The sequence below is a fragment of the Thunnus thynnus genome, chromosome 2 (genome assembly GCF_963924715.1).
Source record: "Thunnus thynnus chromosome 2, fThuThy2.1, whole genome shotgun sequence".
In the NCBI taxonomy this organism is placed as follows: Eukaryota; Metazoa; Chordata; class Actinopteri; order Scombriformes; family Scombridae; genus Thunnus; species Thunnus thynnus.
Window position 1 is genome coordinate 38,012,463 of NC_089518.1, and position 21,146 is coordinate 38,033,608.

The 21,146-nt window shown below is 40.3% G+C and overlaps 1 protein-coding gene across 2 annotated transcripts in view; it reads right to left on the minus strand.

The window, feature by feature from the left end:
• The window catches only part of ddr2l (discoidin domain receptor family, member 2, like), a 44,589-nt gene extending 23,979 nt beyond the window's left edge, over positions 1-20,610 (minus strand). Inside the window, exons 1-2 of one of the 2 annotated variants that reach the window (XM_067573403.1) lie at positions 20,318-20,610; positions 394-492 (exon numbers count right to left, since the gene is read on the minus strand). In XM_067573403.1, the coding sequence (XP_067429504.1) occupies positions 394-454 (61 nt within the window). In that variant the 5' untranslated portion in view covers positions 455-492; positions 20,318-20,610. The remainder of the gene's footprint in view (positions 1-393; positions 493-20,317) is intronic. The other variant, XM_067573413.1, reaches the window with a different exon arrangement.
• Between the last annotated feature and the right edge of the window lie 536 nt (positions 20,611-21,146).

Consider the following 21,146-nt stretch of genomic DNA (forward strand, 5'->3'; position numbering starts at 1 on the left):
CAGGAAGTGAAGATGCGTCATCCATATTTATATGCAGTCAATGCAACATTTATTATACTAGTTAGCAAAATTTACTATGTATTGAACACCTTTTCTTCTATTTTAAGTCACAACCCGCTCTATTTAGCAGTGTAATGAGATTGTACTAGGTGGACCGCAGCAGCCTGTAGTGTACTGGCTGGTAGGAGCAGAGGTAGCTGGGTGTGGTTGTGGTTGTGCCCTGCTGCCGCTGGTTGAAATGACAAAACATCGATGTTGCCAGGCGGCAGCCGTGAAGGCAACAACTCGCTGTCTGAAATCACCTTTAGGAATGTATAATATCTTTCATAGTCCTCACAAGTATATAAGAACAAATGTATGTGTGTGTGTGTGTGTGTGTGGGGGGAGGTGTACCTGGGTCGATCTGTCCGAAGGCTGCTGTGGCTTGAAGGATCAGCAGCAGGAAGAGGTGCATGATGGTCCGCCAATCTCACCAACACACACGCTACATCTCTGAGAAACAGCGAAACAGAGAAACAGAGGGGTCAAAACAACGACAGAGGACGATGTTAATCTGGAGACAGATTGTAGTAAAGTTTAACTTGTTTACTTAATATATTGTCCATTTAGATGTGAGAGCGAGACAATATGATTGAGCAACATAAAGAGAGTAAAGTATAAAAAGCGAACCAAACTGAAACAGAAACACAACAGATAAAGGTGGATTTGAGGTTGTCAGAGTGCATTATCGTCTATATCAGAACACCTTAGAGTGTATTATCCAGTAACATCATGCCCACTTCCCCTCCCACTCATATAACACAGATATGCTGTGTTTCAACCCTCCCACATGTTTTAAAGTGTTTGCAGTCAGTTTTATATTACACACTGTCACCTACATTACCCACATAATGTGCGATGCTAGTAACGGCTAATGTAGCCTGGAACTGTTATCCTCCAGCAGAGATGAGGAGCTACAGAGGTCTGCTAACCTCACTTCTTTCTAACTTCACACCCCCAGATCGTTTTACTTTTCAAACTTGTAGTCTTCAGCCCCAACTGACACTCAAATGACATCACTGTTGACATCTTCAGCTCCCTCTGGAGACACAAAAGGCTTTACACTACTTTTTACACAGAGAACACCTGAGGCCAGATGCATAAATGAGGCATACACATATAAACCATGTATAAGCCATTTCTCGCACATAAACTGGTATCATAAACACAGAATGTGCAGAGAGAATGTGAACACCTCACGCTGACCACTTCAGACCAGTTTACACACGTTTTTCTAAAGCGATCTGAGGTTGATGTGATGAGATGAAATATAAGGTGAGAGATAGAATCTTTTAGTAAAACATTGTTTGTTTAGGTTGACAACCAGCTGCACTGATTGTGTGATTTTTTCTGCATTTACACAGCAATCTGTAAAATGCCAATCAAAGGTGCATTTATAAATGTAACACTGATTGATTACTTTTGTGTGATTCATTTTTATCAGTCTTTAAATTTACATAACATCAACATTTTATTTTGCTGTTCTGGCTGTTGGAGAACCTCACTGGTGCAACACAATCTGTGAAACTGCACTTCTTATTTCCTGTTTGTTTCATTGTCAGGTGTACAGACTGGAGGAGCAGGGAGGGTATTGATATGGAAACAGCTGGTTCAGGGCGTCTTCATCCATTTATGGTTAATTGTGAGAGTGGAAATGAGGCTTGTGCGCATGCGCTTGGTTTCACAATGACTGAGATGTATAAAACAGAAACATGCATACGCACGACTTTATAAATCTGATGAAAATAATGTCTATGCATATTACTGGCTTTGTGCATACACAGTTTTAGTCATAAATCTACAATTTTATGCATCTGGCCCCTGGAAACACACATCGAGGTGGAAAATGGGTTCCTCTTTACAAGGAGTTTATGCCAAATTTTGAGACTGCATTTCATTGCATATATTGAGAAATTTCACTGATTATCTGCTTTCAAATTGTGAACACACCAAACCAACATAAACGTAGATACACCTCTCATACACAGACTGAAAGTGTTTCTACTGTCTCCAACTGACACTGCTGTTTTGTAACCACAGCAGGAGGGATGAGACTCAGTATGAATCACTCCTGACTTCATTTACAAGACACCTGGTGGGAGCATAAGGCACAAGAGATCCAAAACCTTGCAGACTGCAGTTACAGCGGGGGCTTCCATGATGCCATCAAAACCCTATACGGCTCCAGGAAGCAAACTATTGCCCCTGTCTGATCAGCAGATAAGACACTCTTCTCAAGGACCTTCATAAAATCCTTGGCTGCTGGGCGGATCACTTTGAGACCATACCAACCCCGTTGATCTTTATATCTTCAATAAACTTCCAGATCCTCGCATCTCAATACTCTGCCACAGTTCTTTGAAACCCACTACCCATGCCATCAAGGGCTTGAAGAGCAACAAAACTGTAGGACTTGATGGCATCCCGGCATGGGGGGGGGTACCTCCTCACAGGCCTCCTACACCTCCTGATCACAAACATCTGAAAATCTGAGATCCTCCCGCAGGACTGGAAGGATACCAACAATGTGGTCATTTACAAACAGAAGGGGCACAGAGCAGTTTGTGGGAACAACCGTGGAATCCTCTCCTCTCCATTGCAGGGAAAGCGCTGGCAAAAATCATGCTCAATAGACCTGTGCACATTTTGGAAAGTGCTCTCCCAGAAACACAATGTGGTTTCCTGAAGTCTAGATCCACTACTGACAAGATCTTTGTCTTATGGCAGCTGCTGGAGAAGAGCACAGAGCAGCGCAAAGACCCTTACATAGCCTTCATCGACCTCAGCAAAGCCTTTGACACCATAAATCTTGAGATGCTCTGCAAACAGCTCTACAAAAATGAGGTACCACCTAAGTTTCTCTCCGTCCTGAAGCAATAGCTCTTCCCTCACGGGAAGACTCCAGTCAGAGTCCTTCAAGGTGAAGCGAGGCTGTGTCCTCACACCGATCTTGTTCAGTCTTCTCCTCTCAGCCATCACCCACCTCTTCCACCATGCCCTGGGACAAAGAGACTGAGTTCACCTAGAGTACTGCCTAGACAGAGGTCTATTCAGCATCTGACAACTCCAGGCCCATACAAGGACAAAGACCTGCCAAATCTGTGAGTTTCAATATGCAAATGACTGCGCTGTCTGGAACAAAGCCCAGAGTCCATACAACATGCCCTAAACAATTTCTGGCCTATACCAGTCCTTTGGTCTCCAGGTCAACATTCAAAAAACTGAAGTCATGGCACAACGCACTATCCAACTTCCTTCACTCCTAGCTTCCAAATCAATGATGTTTCACAAAGTAGTGGACCAGTTCACCTATGTTGGCTCCACACATTCCTCAGACTGCTACCTTGACACTGAAATAAACAGCCGCATCAAGGTTGCTGTATAAGATGCAGTATGGGTCTCCACTATGCCTTCAAAAGATCCTGAAGAAGCCTGTCTTGGGAAGATCAAATCCCCCATACTAAGATTCTTTCCATGACCAGCTCCATCTACATGGAAGCAGCAGTGGCTAAAAAACATCTTCGCTGGATAGGGCTTACTATCCACATGCATGACCACCGCTTACCCCACCAAGCCCTCTATGGGCAACACAGTGATGTAAAACAGGCTGCTAGTGGACCAAGAGGCGCTGTAAGGACTATACCAAAGACCTCCTGAAGCACTGCAACATAAACCCCATCCATCTTCAACCTCTGGCACTCGATAGATCGGCCTGGCAGGTCACTTGCACCAGGGTGACCGAACAAATACATTACACCAACCAAGAGAGGAAGACCGAAAGACGTGCCAAACAACACCAGAGGGCTACCAGCATTACCCAAACATCTGGGCTACTTTGCCCCACCTGTGGACAAGTGTGTGGCTGACGTATAAGCCTCCACAGCCACATGAAATAGCACCAACGTCAATGGCGCTGAACCCACCCTCCTTCCCCCGTGTCCCTTGGAGCAAGCGTCATCATTGGACACGACGGACAACTAAAAGAGAAGAGAGAGTGTATGTGTGTGTGTTGATGTTTCAGTGTTGCATAACCTTTGTGAGTGGGCTGCTGTTTGTGTCCGGTATTTATAAACTGCTCCAACAGCAATAACATTGTGAAATCACACACACAAACACACACACACATTTTTATTTCATGTTAAAACTAAAAGCAGAGTTTTGCTCTTTTGCTCATCCTCTCTTCCTCTGGACATTTTCTTTTCTCTGCTGTCGTTTCTGTGTCAACGTGACGAAGATTGACTCACTGGAGAAAACAGCTGGACAGGAGAGAGACAAAGAGGAGGCAGACAGCAGCTGAACACAGACGAGAGAGAGAGAGAGAGAGAGAGAGAGAGAGAGAGAGAGAGAGAGAGAGAGAGAGAGAGACGAGGGAGAGAGAGAGAGAGAGAGACGAGGGAGAGGCTGAGGACTGATAAAAACAAAAATAAAGAAATAAAGGAGAGAAAACAGAAGAGAGAGGAAGAGGAGGAGGCAGATAAAGTTGAGGCGGGAGAGGAAAAAGAGGAGATGTGAACAATGGACGGAAGCAGAGAGACCAGAGAGAGTCGAGTGAATCATATTTCCTGATGCTTTCTGTAAAGTGGAACAGCTTGAGAATGAACATTTTACCAAAGATGTCTGCAATTCTCCTTCCTATCAACAAAAGTTTATTTCAAGAGACGAGTTATTTTAGTCAATTTAAAGATGAATGGATGGAAGAAGAAGCCAAATTAATATCATATTATTACATTAAATTATGTCCTAAATGGACTTATAGCTACAATATTAGGGATATTAATGATTCTATTTTTTTAAGGTTACTTTTTTATGCTTCTGTTTTATTGTCACCTTCCGCATGGACAACAAAGTGCAACTCTATGAATGAATTGCAGAAGGGACTGTCTGAAAATATGTGCCGAATAAGTCTGGTGATTTTCTGTAATTTTCTTATTGTCAACAAATCCAAACCAACAACGAACTGATCTCCTAACTATCAAACCTCAACACTTTCTGAACACCAGCTGAAATGTGTCCACATCAACACCTGCTGACCAAAAGACAAAGTTGTTACAGTCAATCTCTTAGTGATTTCACAATTTAGATCAAAAATATTTGATCAGAATAAATAGATATATTTCCCTTTCTAATTTAGGAAACTTATAACTTATAACTAATATACTTTTGGCAACATTTTTGTACAGCAACTTCAGTTAAAGGACAATTCTGGTGATTTTCGGTATTTTTCTTCTTGTCAACAAATCTCATGTTTGGATCCAAACCAACAATGAACTGATCTACTAACAAGTATTGTGTGTGTATCAAACCCTGATTTATCGTATTCCTCTGTGCTCCGTTATTGTCCAAAAACTAAATCAAAAACATGTCAGTGAGTCACACCGCTGCACTGGGTGACATGTTCCTTCATTATGAAGAGTTTGGTCATGTTAGTTTGTTTAGAAACGGCTCCAAAGACTAATAACAGGGATCAAATTTTCAGTCTCTGGAGAGTAGTTCTGTGTAATGCAGGCGTTACTGAACATGTGCAGGAATACTTGTAGCTTGGTGTGCTACATATTACAACCTCTTGACTTTGTATTGAAGTTCTTTGAGAAATTTACTAGGAATGCACAATAATATCAGCACGTCATCGGTATCGGCTGATAAAGACTTTAAAGTGAAATATTGGCATTGGCCCGAAATGAACATTTCTGCTGATATGACAAGCCGATTCATCACCTTCTCCTCCACCGCCTGCCTGTGCTTCCCTCCATGGACTGTTTCACCCTGACGTTTCTGGTGCTTCCTCTGCAAGCTCCACTTCACTCAGCTGCCCGACAAACCCGCTGCTTCTTCCCACTTTAACCTGAATAACAAACCGAGGATTGGTGCTCCAGTTGGATCCAAATGGAGAGCCAGGGTTATCTGCGAGGCTAGTGGAGGCTAGCTGGTTGTGCTTCCCTCTGGTAATGCTGCGGCTAACGCTCGGCTAATCTCCAAGCTAGCCCAGGCTCTCCGTGTGGATCCTACCGGAGCACCGAGCCTCGATTTGTTATCCAGGTTAAAGTGGGAAGAAGCAGCGGGTCTGTCAAGCAGCTGAGTGAAGTGGAGCCTTAGCGGGTTTCCATCTAAATGTTGTCCAAATTTCAACCGAATTTCCAAAAATCAGCAGAAGAAAATGTATATTAATGTTTGTTTCCATCCACTGCTGTTGTGTGAATATTTGGAGATAAACAGTTGTTGGCACTAATTCTCCAGTTGGTGCCATTAAACCATTGCAGAACAAGAGGACACAAGAAGAGATGATGCCATTAAAAGAGCAACAGTCAAAGCTCAAACGATGGAAAACCATGTTGAAACGTGATGGAAATATGACATTTCTATTTGTTTCACGTATTAATGTGAGGAAGGTTACAATCTCCTCATCGCTCCACACAAATCTGATGTTTTCAGCTCTTCAGTGACATTTAAGTCACATGCTTTATGTATATCATCATTTATTCACTAAGTCTGTTTACATTTGATATTTATCCACCAAACTACTTTTACTCTTCAGACAAGAGGAAACACTTTTTTGTGGTATGTTGAGATTTTGTTGAATTTTCTGTGTTTCCACTCAGGTTTTTTTTAAGCACAAAATCAAAAACGCAAATAAAACCAGGTGGATGGAAACACGCCTACTGTCTCCTGAGGTAAACTCTGCTAGTTAGAGGTTGATTCAACCAAACCTAGCTGACTTCTGTCAAGCTCAGAATATTGTGGGCAGAAGCCAGTTTACAGAGCCACAGCAACTTATCTTTGGAAACAAATTGATCTAATCAGACTGTTCTCTGTGACTGAACGTTACTGAATTAGTTTACAGACACAACAACCTGCAGCAGCTCTCTGATTACAGCCGGCACATTTCCACATGATGCTTTAACAGATTGTTCGACACTGATCCTCACAGCTGAGAACAGAACTGTAAAAACTTTCAAATACTGAAGAGTTCTCAAAACACAGTTTTTTTTTTTCTTTTCTGTTGGATGTGTCCTTTTGTCCTGACGTAGGTTTCTGTTCTGCCTTCAGGAAGTGAGTTCATTCACTGCAGCCGAGCTGGACAAGAACTCAGCGGCTCACTTTTTTATTTTCTGGCGACGAGAGAGCGAGGGAGACAGAGAGACAGAGAGACACAGAGAGAGAGAGAGAGAGAGAGAGAGAGAGAGAGAGAAAGACAGAGCTTTATGTAATGTGTTGGCTGTAGCTCAGATTCCTGCACTGTTGCTCATCTCTACAGCAAAATCACATGACCAGAGAAAGAGAGAGAAAGACATAGATAGAGAAAGAAAAAGGCAGCTGAAGTCCTTCTTTTATTCAGTGTGACATCTCGTCTGTTCCAGTCTGAGAACACGACCTACTGAAGATCAACTCCAACAAACTGTTTTTACAAGAAGGAAATTCAGCTCCACTATAAACTGCTCCCTGTTGGAGTATTTCAGGGATTTTTTGACCCTGATGAGACACAAAAACAGTTTCCTCGTTACTAAGCTACACAACAGGTTGTTTTTCAGTGTCTCGACTGACTGTACAAAAGCTATTTATATGAGGGTTTTCTCCTCTACCACGTCTATGGTTTGGTTACATTTAGGCAGCTACTTGGTTAAAAGTCCCCTTCACTCAAAAACATGTTTTGCTTATTACTCCTTGAGTGTGATGTTTGAGCGTCACTGTGCAGAATGATGTATGTGCACAGACTGACACTAGAAATCTGTTTTTTTCACATTCATCTGCTGAAGGAGGAACAAAAGAAGTGTTACTATTTGTTCATAAATCTCAGATCATCTCAGCTCAGCTGGTTCTGGTCTACTTGTGGCTCCTTAAACCTGCGTTAACTGATGTTTTGTCCACTAGTTTTCAGCAGAAACAAGTAGTGAACACAACACTGACTGACATGTTGAACTTGTTAGCAAACAGTTGCTTATTTCCACATCCAGCAGTTATGGAGCAACATTAACATTATCGACTTCATTTGGAGTCGTGTTTCTGTCCACCTGGTGAATCTAAGTCCAATATTCACTCTCTTTTACTTCTGTTTTTGCTCTCTACCAACTCCTGAGGGAAATATCTGGCTCTTTAGCTGCTAAATGCTCCACTATGTTCACCAGCTAGTCTACAGCTAACTGTGTCTGTTTGCTGTTTGGTGCTGAGCAGGTAGTGTACAGTGGCTTTTTAGAGTTTTTTTTTCTGAAAACAGCTGCCTGCTGAGGCAGCGCTGAGAGTGAACCAAAACAGTAAAGTTGCCACACGTTACACCCTGACAGCTCATTCAGTGATAAATAATAGTGAAAGTGAAAAATATTGATTATAGCTGCTTTAAAGAGGCACTAAACATGGTGAAGCTGCTTTTAGCTTCTACACTGCTCACATCTGGAACAAACTACTCAAAGATCTCAGACTAGAGACAATGCTGACTATTAAATCTAAACTGGAGACATATCCAGTCACCATGGCTTTTAATTAAATTTTACAGCTGCACCTTATCATTTTTATCCTTTACGCTGGCTTTTTAATGCTTCTTTACTTTTTATCAAATTTTATGTATTTCACTGTTGAATTGCTTTTACTTACTTATTTAAGTCTTGTTTGTATTTTTTTTCTTCGTATTCCTGTTCTTATAAAATACCTTATGTTCTTTTTGCATTACATAAACCACTTTGAATTTCCTCGCGTATGAAATGTGCTACATAAATATACTTGCTTTGTGTTTTTCTGTGCTCACCTTAAATACGAGTCTAAAGACCCCCTCAAGACATGTTTTAAAATGAAACATTGTGGTATGATTAATAATTTGTGTCTGCTGTTGGTTTTTTCCATAAAAAAGTGCAACTACTGAGTTAAAACATCATTTCCTCCTTATCCAGGATCTCTGAATATGTAAATATTGTTGATTTCTAAAGTTTTCCTGCTGGACACCAGATGTCTCCTCCTTCACTGTAAAGTCCATCCTCAGTGTTTGTGCACTGGAGGCTTCAAGTTTCCACTTCACAATTGTATAAGTCGCATACTGGACCACCATTGGCTCCAAACTAGTTGTGATGTCACAAATGTTTGACTGAGATTCAAGCTCAGAGAAACTTTCCTCCTCCAGCAGATGAATGTAAAAACAAACTCTGCACATACATCATACATTCAACAAGAAGAAAAACATGTTTTTGACCTCAAGAAGTGTATCTACGAGCATGATTTGTGACATCACAACTGGTTTGGAAGCCAATCTCATCTGAGTTTCTCCTTTGAAGAGAGAGAGGTCATTGCTCGCGTAACCAGAAGGTCACTTTTCCTCTTTCTTCTCTGGTGAAGACAAACACTGAAGCTGCTGTTTGTAGCATTTACACATTAGATAAACCGCGTTTATAATTATAACTTATGAAGAGTATTTGTAATGAATTATTTTAATTTGATACCTGAATAATCACTGAATAAAAACTATAAACAACAGAAGGACTTGCAGCCTGATGGTTATTACTGTTTCATTTTTTTCATCACTTTCTCTGCTTTGCTTTTCCTCCATCTTTGCTTCCTCTCTTTTGTCTTCTCCTTATTTATCTCCTCCCTCGTCCCTCCCTCTATCCTCCTTTTCCTCTCCCTCCTCCCTGTTTATCTCCTCCCTCTGTATCTCCTCCCTCCTCCCTCTGTCAGAACATACTGCAGCCAAAAGCCTCAACATTCCAAACATTCAACGCAACCCAGCGCTCTCTCTCTATCCCTCTTCCTCCGTGTGTTTCTGCGTCTCTCGCTCACACAAACACACAGGAATCCACATGCCTTTCTCCAAGTCTCTCTCTCTCTCTCTCTTACAGCTACACACAGGAATCTGCATGTCTCTCTCTCTCTCTCTCTCGCTCTCTGGTTTAGGGGTGAATGAGACAGAGTTCACTGAGAGCAAAGCAGAACAGACAATAGAGGACAACAGAATAGAGCTGAAATACCAAAATCCAAGACTCTTTGGTGACTCTATTTGGCTTTACCAAACAGTGGAGACAGATCCTAAACAGATACCGAACATGCCGGGCTAAATTTAGGGAAATATAGCAACATCCAGCAATGCAATAATGGCCAATAAAATAGGTGCAAGCAGAACTTCCAGGTGGAATACTTCTAATTCTGTTACCTGGTGACTGTGATTACTTCGTAGTATAATAAACCTCTGTGCAGTGATCTGGTGTCTGATAAACCTTCAGACTGATACATGTATTACTTAAAACACTTCCAGGAAAAGTGACAAAAGTATACTCAAAAACATCAGCATGCATACTTACAAACCGCTAGATTTTTAGATGTTTTTAGGAAATATATAGTTTTTTAATTTTCACACAGTGCACACAGAAAAGGAGAAGCAATGAACTGCTGAAAAAAACAACTAACTGTTGATGATGGTGAAATTACAGAGACCCCCAGGGGGACACATGGTAAAAAAAAAAATCTGAGTGTCTCTACGAGCTCTACTGATGCTACGAGCTTTCTAGCTGGAGGGAACCAAGTAGCTTAAACAGAGAAGGGGGCGTCTTTGTGTAGCCGGCAGTTAAATACCAATAAAAACATACAGAATAGAGACTTTTGTTTATACACTAAATTATAAAAGCTAATTAAAAACACTTATTGTGAAAATAGAATTTAACAATTTCTGAAGCCATCCGATCTCATATATTTGAGTGGACATGACGCCTCTGGCTGTAGTTTCACTTCTGCCTGAAACAAACTTGGTGCTGTTTTCAGTCTGAATGCAGCTTTTCTGTAGCTGCAGCCTGTCTGTCTGATTATGCAACACAACAAAACAATATAACATACACACACTCACACACGTACACACAGCCCAGATGAGGTCCAGATGTCTGTAATGACACACAGTTAGACAGTAAAGACTCCCTGATGATTATCAACGGGAAACTGTACCAGAAATTTTACTTCATAGTGTATTCATAAGATTTGTGCACACTAATAGGTTTCTTATGAAAACCTACATGTACCACTTACATTTTTTTTCAAACACATGATTACCAGAAGCCACATTCAGACATGTTTTCAAGGTGAATAAAACACCAGTGAATCAACAACAACCACCAGAGCACCGTGAAACACAACGTGCCACATTAAACGTCCACTTAAATCTTCACTTTCGGCCTCTGACGTAGAAACAGGACAAACTCAGACCAACTCTCTACAACATGATGTCCAATCAACCACAAAATGTGTGAACCAACTGGAACTGCAACAAAAGAAAATTAATCAGCAACTATTTTAATAATTAAATAATCATTTCAATCATACTTTTAAGGAAAAACGCTAAATATTTTGTGGTCGTGGCTTCTCAAATGTGAGGATTTTGAGTTTTTATATGTCATACATGATAGAAAAGTGAAAATTTTGGACTGTTGGTCAAACAAAACAAGACATTTGAAGACGTCACATTGTGCTCTAAGAAATTATAACTCAGTACAGCCTCTGTCTGAAACAGGCGGTTTTAGCTCCTGTCTCTTTAAGGCCCGCCTCCTAATGAGCCCGCTCTGTTCTGATTGGTCAGCTTCAGGAAGCTTCCTCCGGCTCCGGAGGCTACGTAGACAAACTATATTAGTGGGATTTCACTTCTTTTTCTTCTTCTTTACTCCAAATGTCAACTTCCCAAATACATCAGCACATATTGGAGCTGAATCAGATCTGAAATATGAGAGTGGACAACATAAATAACACACGGAAAATCCTTAGCAACAACCTTAGCAACCAAGGCTATGGACCGGATGGATGTTTATGGGCATGTGCGTCAGCTCGTCAGCAAGGTAGAATAAAACATTGTAAACGAAGCGTTCAAGGCAGATTGAAGCCCTGACTTTTGACTTGCAGGCAGCATTTCTGCATATGTTGACCTCCAGTTTTGGACCTTTGACCATGTTTAACGTCAGACATCAGAACACAATATAAATAACAGAAAACCACAAAAAGCAGAATATGTCCCTTTCAAGTACCATTTTGAGGTACATGTACTTTAGTTGAGTGTTTCCAACTTATGATATATTTCAGATATTAATGATATTTTAGTTTTTACTACAAACTCACTAAATTTCATCTAAACACATCCACCACTGCACTGAATGCATCGCAGGTCAGTCATTCATTAAGAAACATCTGCAGAGTTGGTTTTAAACCTCCTTTCAGGCTGTAGTCTGTGTGTGTTTGTTTCAGTCAGGTTGTCAGCTTCAGCTTTCACTGCTCTTGCACTCTGTGTAAAATTAAACAAGTGCATCAGCAAAATGCCTAAAATGCAAACGAAACATTAGAGCAGGTGACGGTTACAAGGTCTGAAGAGGAGCAGAGCAGCAGATGGTTCAAACAGAGCTGCTGGCATCTGAGGAATGTGAGGAGCGCTTGATTTAACATGCAGAGCTTTGAACTGTCAGAAAACACTGCAGCCAAGGTGAACACAATCAAACACACCTGAATGTGGGGTCTTTTTTCATCCAATTTTATGACTTATAGAGGATGTACAGATTGTATGGACTATATTCAGTGTATTGAATGAGACTCTAGTTGATTTTCCTTGTTGGTACGATTCGTTTGCGCAGATTTCAACGTGACAATTGTACTAGTACCAAAACAACCGCACAAAGACCCTTTAGAGGAAGTGGTCTTGGTCCGTTTGTGGTGGGAATGTGATCCAACCTCCATCAGACCGACTACAAGGCTGCAAGTTTGAGCTAAACGGCTGCAGTAGCCAGGAGCGCTTTGCACGCTGGGATGTTGATGAGTGAAATCAACAGTTGCTAGCAGCTAGCCGGAGAAAGAGTCGAGGTCTGACCTGAACTAACAACCAAGTAAGTTGTCTTCTTGATATTTGGGCAGATAGAAGCTTCTTCAGGACCTTCTTCCTGTGTTTACGTTCTCGCTCCCGCCCCAGACACATCTGACCAATGAGAGGAGAGAACGTTCTCACCTGTCTTTTAGTGATGCATTTGGTTCGCTTGGATTTTTTCTGTGTGAAAAGAAACCAAACCAAGTTTACCAACTGATCCACTGATTCAGACCAACCACAGGTTTGACAACGCCCTTGAATTTTTCCAGTAATGACTCTGATAGTGAACATGTCACTCGAGACTCTGCTGCTTAGAAATCCCTGAAGACAGGAATGTACACACACACACACCTGCATGCACCTGGAGGCATTTAAAACACACATGTATAGCCATACTGCACTCCAGATGCACATGCACCTACATGCTTATGGTACACACACACACACACACACACACACACAGGTATGATCCTGTCAGCAGCAGGTCGAGGGAACAGAACAGCAGCTCATGTCTCTGTGGAGACTCTGTGAATTATCAGTGATGAGACAAACTGAAGCTGCAGGACCATAAACATTTATTTATGGCATCAAACAGCATTAAAAGCTTTAGATTAAAGCTGCAACTAACGATTATTTTCATTATCGATTAATCTGTCTATTATTTGATTTGTGGTTTGGTTTATAAAATGTCAGAAAATGGTGAAAAATGTCGATCACTGTTTCCTAAAACCCAAGATGCAACCCCCAAACGTCTTGTTTTGTCCCGACCAACAGACGACCATCTAAAGATATTCAGTTTACTGTCAGAGAGGACTAAAGACACCAGAAAATATTCACATATTCAGAAATGATTAATTAATTATCAAAACAGTTTGTGATTAATTTAATAGTTGGCAACTTAATGAGTAATTGACAAATCGCTCCAGCTCTACTTCAGATTAATGACTTCTGTGACTTTAAAAATGTCCTCAAAACAAGTTCACTGTTTGCACAAACTGAACATAGTAGAAAGCCAGATGAGATCACTGTGACGTGACAAATTTGAGACCCAAAACCTAAAAAAAACATCAGTTAATGACCATAAATTCACCAGATTAATGCGCACATTAGCTCTGCTGTATCTGTTTCATGATGAACAGATGACTTCAGTCTGAGAGAGAAAGAGAGACATTTCTTAATTAATTAAATAGTGAGCGTTACATCCTGAAACGTTACACAACAAAACTGCCAAAGTCACGTCAAGTAGAAGAACTCTAATATAAACAGACGACCACATTCACACCTCTGGACTATTTGAACCTGCATGTCTGGACTGTGGGAGGAAACGGAGCACCTGCAGGAATCCCAGAGAAACAGGCAGAATGTATAAACTCCACACATCCAGAGCAGAAAGAAGCCGACCCAGCTCATGGATTATAGCCAGAGTGTTTGTCTAACATTAGTAGGACGGGGTTTGAGAGATAGAATGTTTGATAAGTGATTCATTAGCGCTGGAGCTTCCTGAATCCGGGTATTTTGCTGAGCGGATGCCAAATTTCTTTTTTTTTTTATGTTCAGTGTCTGACTCAAAGACAGGAACCAACCCTGCTATTAATGTCAAAATCATAATGTCCCGCAATCAGCTTACATTTACAATAAAAATCAAAACAAGATCTTGTTTTTTATGACCAATGACTGTTTGTGGCAGCCTAAAACTGCGGAAAATAAAACTTCCATTTGTTTTTAACATGTTTTTTTTTCTCCAAAGTAAATAATAGGACTAGAACCAGAACCAGGATCTGATAAGAACTGGCATTCAAGAACTTAAGGGGACATATTCTCCATTTCCAGGTCTATATTTATATTCCGGGGCTTTTAGCCCGTTTTAGCTCCTGCCCCCCCCCTCCTGATGAACCCACTCTGTTCTGATTGGTCAGCTTCAGGAAGCTTCCTCTCAGGAGACTTCTCGTGATTCGGGAGGTTGTGGCAACAAACTATAGTTGCAGGATTTCACTACTTTTTCTTGTTTTTTTACTCGAAATGTCAACTTCTCAAATCCATCTGTACACGTTGGAGCTGAATCTGATCTGAAATATGAGTGTGGACAACGTGAACAACACATGGAAAAAACCTTAGCAACAACCTTAGCAACCAAGGCTACAGAACAGATGGCCGTTTATTGGCATGTCTGACGAGCTGACGTCAGCTTGTCTGCAAAGTGGAAAAAAGCGTCGCAAACAAAGCGTTCAGAACAGGCTTTTGACTTGCAGGGAGCATTTCTACATATGTTCACCCCAAGTTTTTGGAACTACTGAACATCTAACATCAGAACAGGATATAAATAATATAAACCCAGAAAAATCAGAATATGTCCCTTTCAACTCTGGACCCTGCCTTTAGTGTTATGCCCTTGACCTAAAAGGCTGAGCTATGATGATAAATAACCTATCAGAGCGTATTGTCCCTGCAGTGAGTTTATCCTGGAAATAATCTTGCTTCTATGGGATGTTATATCGCCTCATTAAAAGTCCTGCCTGTTAAAACCAAATGATTTCCGTCTGCATCATCTCGCCTCAGCAGCAGCAGCAGCTATGTTCAGATCCTCTGTGTGGTTTCTTAATAGTTTAATGAGCCACTCGCAGATGGAAACTCGACTCACACGCTCATTTACACTCATCTGTAATCTGCTGCATCCACTGGAACCGCTGCCACTTCTCCAGAAGCCATTTTGACTGATTCCTGTAAGTGTTTGTGCTTAATAGTGTGGCTGGTGTGGTGTGTGTATGAAACGGCATCATGAGCGCATCATCACTCACATCAGAGACCGATAAGGGGGTCAAAGACTTTATATGGTTACATAATGTCCTGTTAAATGTCTTTGGAAAAGTTTATCTAAACTGCCAAAGGAATTAGCTGGAAAGAGATTGTGTTTTCTGGTCTCACTTTGTTGGCTTCAGGTTGAGTTGATTCAATTTTGGTGATCTCAATATCCAGTGGGTCCTGTGATCATTGATGAGAAAGACATATCTCACACTAACACATAATGCTAATACAGACAGCATCTTGTTAAATTTCGGTTGTTTAAGTCTGACTCACAGCTTCCGACGCCCCGAAAAGATGCAACTGCGACCTCCTTTCTTTCAACGTATGTATGTGTGTTTTAGTGTGTTTCAATCCTTTGTTTTTATGCCATTTTCAATTTGTGCATTAAAGAAAATGCAAAAAATAAAGACGTGAAAATATCACAAAATTGTTTTTTCTCTTGGCTGAGATGGAAAAGTGTGCGTATCGATAAAAAAAATGCAACAAAGTTAATTGGAAACAGACTAAGTAAATAAATCATGATCTATATTAAGCATGTGTCTTTTTTATAATGCAAATTTTGTATTATTATTATTATTTGAACATCGCATACAGTACCAGTGAAAAGTTTGGAAAGACCATTTCATTCAAGGAATTGGGAAGGTGTGTCCAAACTTTTGACATGTACTGTATATTCTTTATACTATGAACACTGGCACATTCCTAGGACAATGTTTTGTATCTTCATTTTAAATACTGCAGAGATGTTTTCATCTTTTTATTTTAAATTCTCATTTTATATTTATAATTGCTTGACTTTTGCAGTACTTGTATTTTGACCGTTATGCATCACAACACCAAGGCTAAATCCTTGTATGTGAAAACTAACTTGGCGATAAACCTGTTTGTGATTCTGATGTGACTTAAACGTCGCTGTAAGAGCTGAAAACATCAGATCTGTGTGCAGCGATGAGGAGACTGTAACCTTCCTCAAATGAATACATGAAACTAACAGAAATGTCATATTTCCATCACGTTTTCCACATGGTTTTCCATCGTTTGAGCTTTGGCTGCCGCTCTTTTAATGACGTCATCTCGTGTCCTCTTCTTCTGCAGTGGTTTAATGGCAGCACTAGATTATAATACTAGATTGTAGATTAAAATGTATCACAATGAAGGAAGGTGAAGGACAGCCCTGAAAACTACTACAATCTGATTAATTTTGTGGAGCTCTTTCTTGCTTCTGGTCCATACACACCGACCATATGAGAGGAATAAAAATGAGTTTTAGATATTGAAGATATAAAACTCTGTTCCTAATGGTAATGTTTGGGAACTCTTAAGTGCAAATCTGTGTTTTAAATTACAAATTATTTTGAAAGTTTCGAAAATCAATTCACTTCAGAGACTTTTTTACCCTGAGGGAGAAAACATGACGACAAACCTGCTGTGGCTCACCTCAGAGGAGGTTTGATGGTCAAAGACAAACAGACTGAAACAAAGAGGTGAAACTGACTTTTTTTTCTTGTTTTTTAAACAGAACAAAACATCATGTGAAGAAATATAAACCGGCAGCAGCGGGACAGTCCTGGACCTGGTTTCATTCTGGATGTTCTTTCAGTCTCAGTCACAACACAACACAGATACAATCCCAGTCATGAACAGACAAAAGTGTTACTATCCACCTGAATGAATCCCATCTTGCTGACTGGCAGGAGTGTGAAACAACATGTCTTCCATTGTGTAGTTTTGGGTTTGTTTTGTAAGCGATCAGAGTTGTCAGCTCTCACAGTCTGAGCCAAACACTGAGCTGCTGCTGTTGTTGTGAAATCACACTGGGACTCTCTGCATCTCCACGCAGCTCTCACGGTCTGTTCTTAAGACACCAAATCAGATTTTTACTGCCTCATATCACAAACGTGAAGCTGTTAAGATATACCTGCAGGGGACTGATATGATCACTCGTCAATGTCTTGATGACCAGCTGTCAGAACTCACTTCTTCTTTGTTTGGGACCAAAACAACCAGGGCCACGTTTACAATAACGATCAGTCCGGGAAGTCAAGAGACTTTCTATGAACAAACACTTGAAATTTATATTTAAAATTCTTTGGTTTCATTATGTCATCCCCTTGTTTTGCTTTCATTTGATGATTCAACAGTGTCCAATCATCTATTTATGTAGCTGGAGTCCTTATTTTGATACAGCAAATCAAATCTCTGCATAAAGCTATAACGTGGCGTTCTATCAAAGTCAGAGCAGACGATCACACTGAGCCTGATTGCATCCTGCTACACAACACAAGAGACACAGACTGAACAACAACCCACATTAGCTTTCCTGCTAAAGTTTCCTTCTTATCTAACTTACAAACATGAACACACGTCTTGTCCTGCAGCTTAGTTTGTTGAACAAGCCACCAAACAAACATTCACCAGGGAAAAGCACACCGCTAATGTCAATTAGTATGCTAGGTAGCCAATTAGCTGCTCAGCGGCAGCACATTAAACAGCATGTAAACATACCTGCAAATGTCACTTTGGACGCATTAGATGCTGGTTTGGTCTTTGCTCTAACACTGACACGCCCCCCCCCCCCCCCCCCCCCCAGCTGATGTCAATCAAACACAGACACACCCCTCCAGTCAGCTGAGACAAAAAGGAGCATTTCTGATATTTTCCCAAAGACCCTTTTTCTTCATAATAAAAAATATTAACAATGTATTTTAAAAAAAAAGATGTTGACATCATTTTTGACAGATTAAATGTGATTTCCGTTGGACTTTATGAGCTGAGTGCTGAGAGGGAGTGATACAAAGTGAAGAGGAGTGTTTAAAGGTTTGAAACTCTGCTCCAGTCATCAGTTCCTCCCGGTAAACTGAGCTGACTGAGCTCTGAGCATCAAAATAACCCAAACATGACACCTAATACACAGCACAGTTCATAAAGTCGAAAACACACACACACACACACACACACACACACACACACACACACACACAGCTTATGGAAACACTGCAGACTAAGAGTCTACAGCCACGCTAGCAGCTGACTAAATGCTAACATCAGCCTTAGAGACGCAATGATTAGTCGATTAATCGATTAGTTGATTGAAAGAAAATAAATCTGCACCTATTTTGATAATGGATTCATTGTTTCAGTCCTTTTTCAAACAAAAATGCCCAAAATTTACAGAATCCAGCTTCTCAAATGTGACAGTTTGATGCGTTTCTTAACAATAAATTGAATATCTTCAGGTTTTGGACTGTTGGTTGGACAAAACACGCTAACCGCAGACATCACTGAGCGCTCTGAGAAATGGTGAACGGCATTTTTTCAGTTTAACATTTTATAAACTAAACATGTTGTTTGTTGTTTTGTTTGTGTTATGTATTGTTGAGTCTGACTGTGAGTATGAATGTTACTAAATCTGCAAGGATTGGTGGATTAATCGATAAATTGATTGACAGAAATTTGATTTTGATAATTGATTAATTGTTTTGAGACATTTTTTAAGAAAAAATGCTCAAATTCTCTGATTCCTGCTTCTTAAATGTGAATATTTTCTGGTTTCTTTGGTCCTCTATGACAGTAAACTGAATATCTTTGTGGACAAGTTTTCACCATTTTCTCTAATTTTATAGATTAATTAAGGATATAATTGACAGATTAAATTATGAAAATTATCATCAGTTGCAGCCTGAAATGTAAGGGATGTGTTTTTTTTAGTTGTGGGCTCCAGGAAGAGTCACTACTGTGACTGAAATAAACAAACTAAAAGATGAATCGATTAATTCAGAAAACAACTGGCAGATTAATCAATAATGAAATTAAATGTTAGCTGCAGCTCAGTTTATATCAGCTGTATTGTGCTTGATATTATTTCACCTACATGTTTAATTTATACTAACCATGGTGTACTTAAAAACTGTTATATCTATTTTATTTAGGGCTGCAGCTAATGATCGATCAAATTGATTTGTCTATAAAATGTCAGAAAATAGTGAAAAATACTCGTCTTAACTAGCTCATAGTGATGCCTTGTTTTGTCTGATCAATCAACACTCAAAAATGTTCAGTTTGTCGTGTACGACACAGAGGAGCTTCACAATCTTCAACCATCCAAATATCAACATTTCTGCTTAATAAATGACTAAAACGATTATTTGATTATTAAAAAAGTAGACAATTAATTTTCTGTTCATCCATTAATTGATTATTGACTAATTGTTGCAGCTCTAATTTTTATCACAACAACATTTATAATCTGAGTGTTTATGAAAGTTTATCCTATAATATAGTTATAATTGTAACCTGCAGGCTTCTTAAACCCTTCATGAACGCTTCTATATATATATTTCTATATCATTCCTAAAATAACAAGGTCACAGCAGCAGCAGCTCCTGACTTTTCTGTGGTGCTTTTGTCTGCTGTTTTATATGATTTTCTGCACCTTTGTAATTTTAAAACCATCTGTATGAGCTGACACTAAAGTTTGTAAAAATCTTCTCCTCCAGATAACAAAGCTGAGATCTCAGATGTCACATTTAGGCCTCATCTGCAGCACCGACACTGATCTCAGCTCTGTTGTCATGCAGTCAAAGTTTCCAGCAGTCTGAACACTTCACCCGGCTTCTCTTCCCTCCTTCACAATGTTATAACACAGACACATACGCTGTTTAATGAGCTGCTGGTTACCTGTCCAGCTGCGAGCTTCTCTCCGGGTTTCTCCGTTTTTCTCTGAGTCCGGTGCGGCAGCTCGTGTGAGTGTTGTCGGTGGCGGGGAGGGAGGGAGGGGGGAGAGACGGAGGATCTCACAGGATCATGGTGGAGAAAACTAACGGTGACTTTAACTCCCTGAAGGTTTCCTGTCTGCCGTCTGTCTTCTTTTGCGTCTCCTACTTTTGCTTCAACAAATGTCTTGGAAGAAGAAGAAGATCCGCACACTCCAAAGAGAGAGGAACGAGAAAAAAAGAGAAGTTGCTGTGTATTTACATCACATCCCGTTTCAGAGGAGGAGGAGGGTGAGGAGGAGGAGGAGGAGGAGGACGGCAACATGAGCCCCCGGACCGTCTGACATCTGAGAAGTGGGAAGTTGTAGGAAATGTGCAGAAGAGCCCTACGAAGGGAACTACGGAGGACAGATGGAGATTTCTTCCATTTACACCATTTACACCAGATTTCTGTGGTTTTATTTCGATAATATCTCTAAAGTATAACTTTAAGGACTTAAATTGGTTGTCTGTGGTACTTAATAATAAGTTTGACTACACAATTGTTCTTTCAGGTCAGCCTATCTGTCTTTTGATGACTGTACAAGAGTGATGGAAGAAGTATTCAGATCCTTTACTGCAGTAAAAGTACCAATACACAATGTAAAAGTACTCCATTACAAGTAAAAGTCCTGCATGAAAAATCCTACTACAGTAAAAGTACATAAGTATTATGAGCTTGATGTAGTTAAAGTATTGCAGTAAAAGTACATAAGTATTATGAGCTTGATGTAGTTAAAGTATTGCAGTAAAAG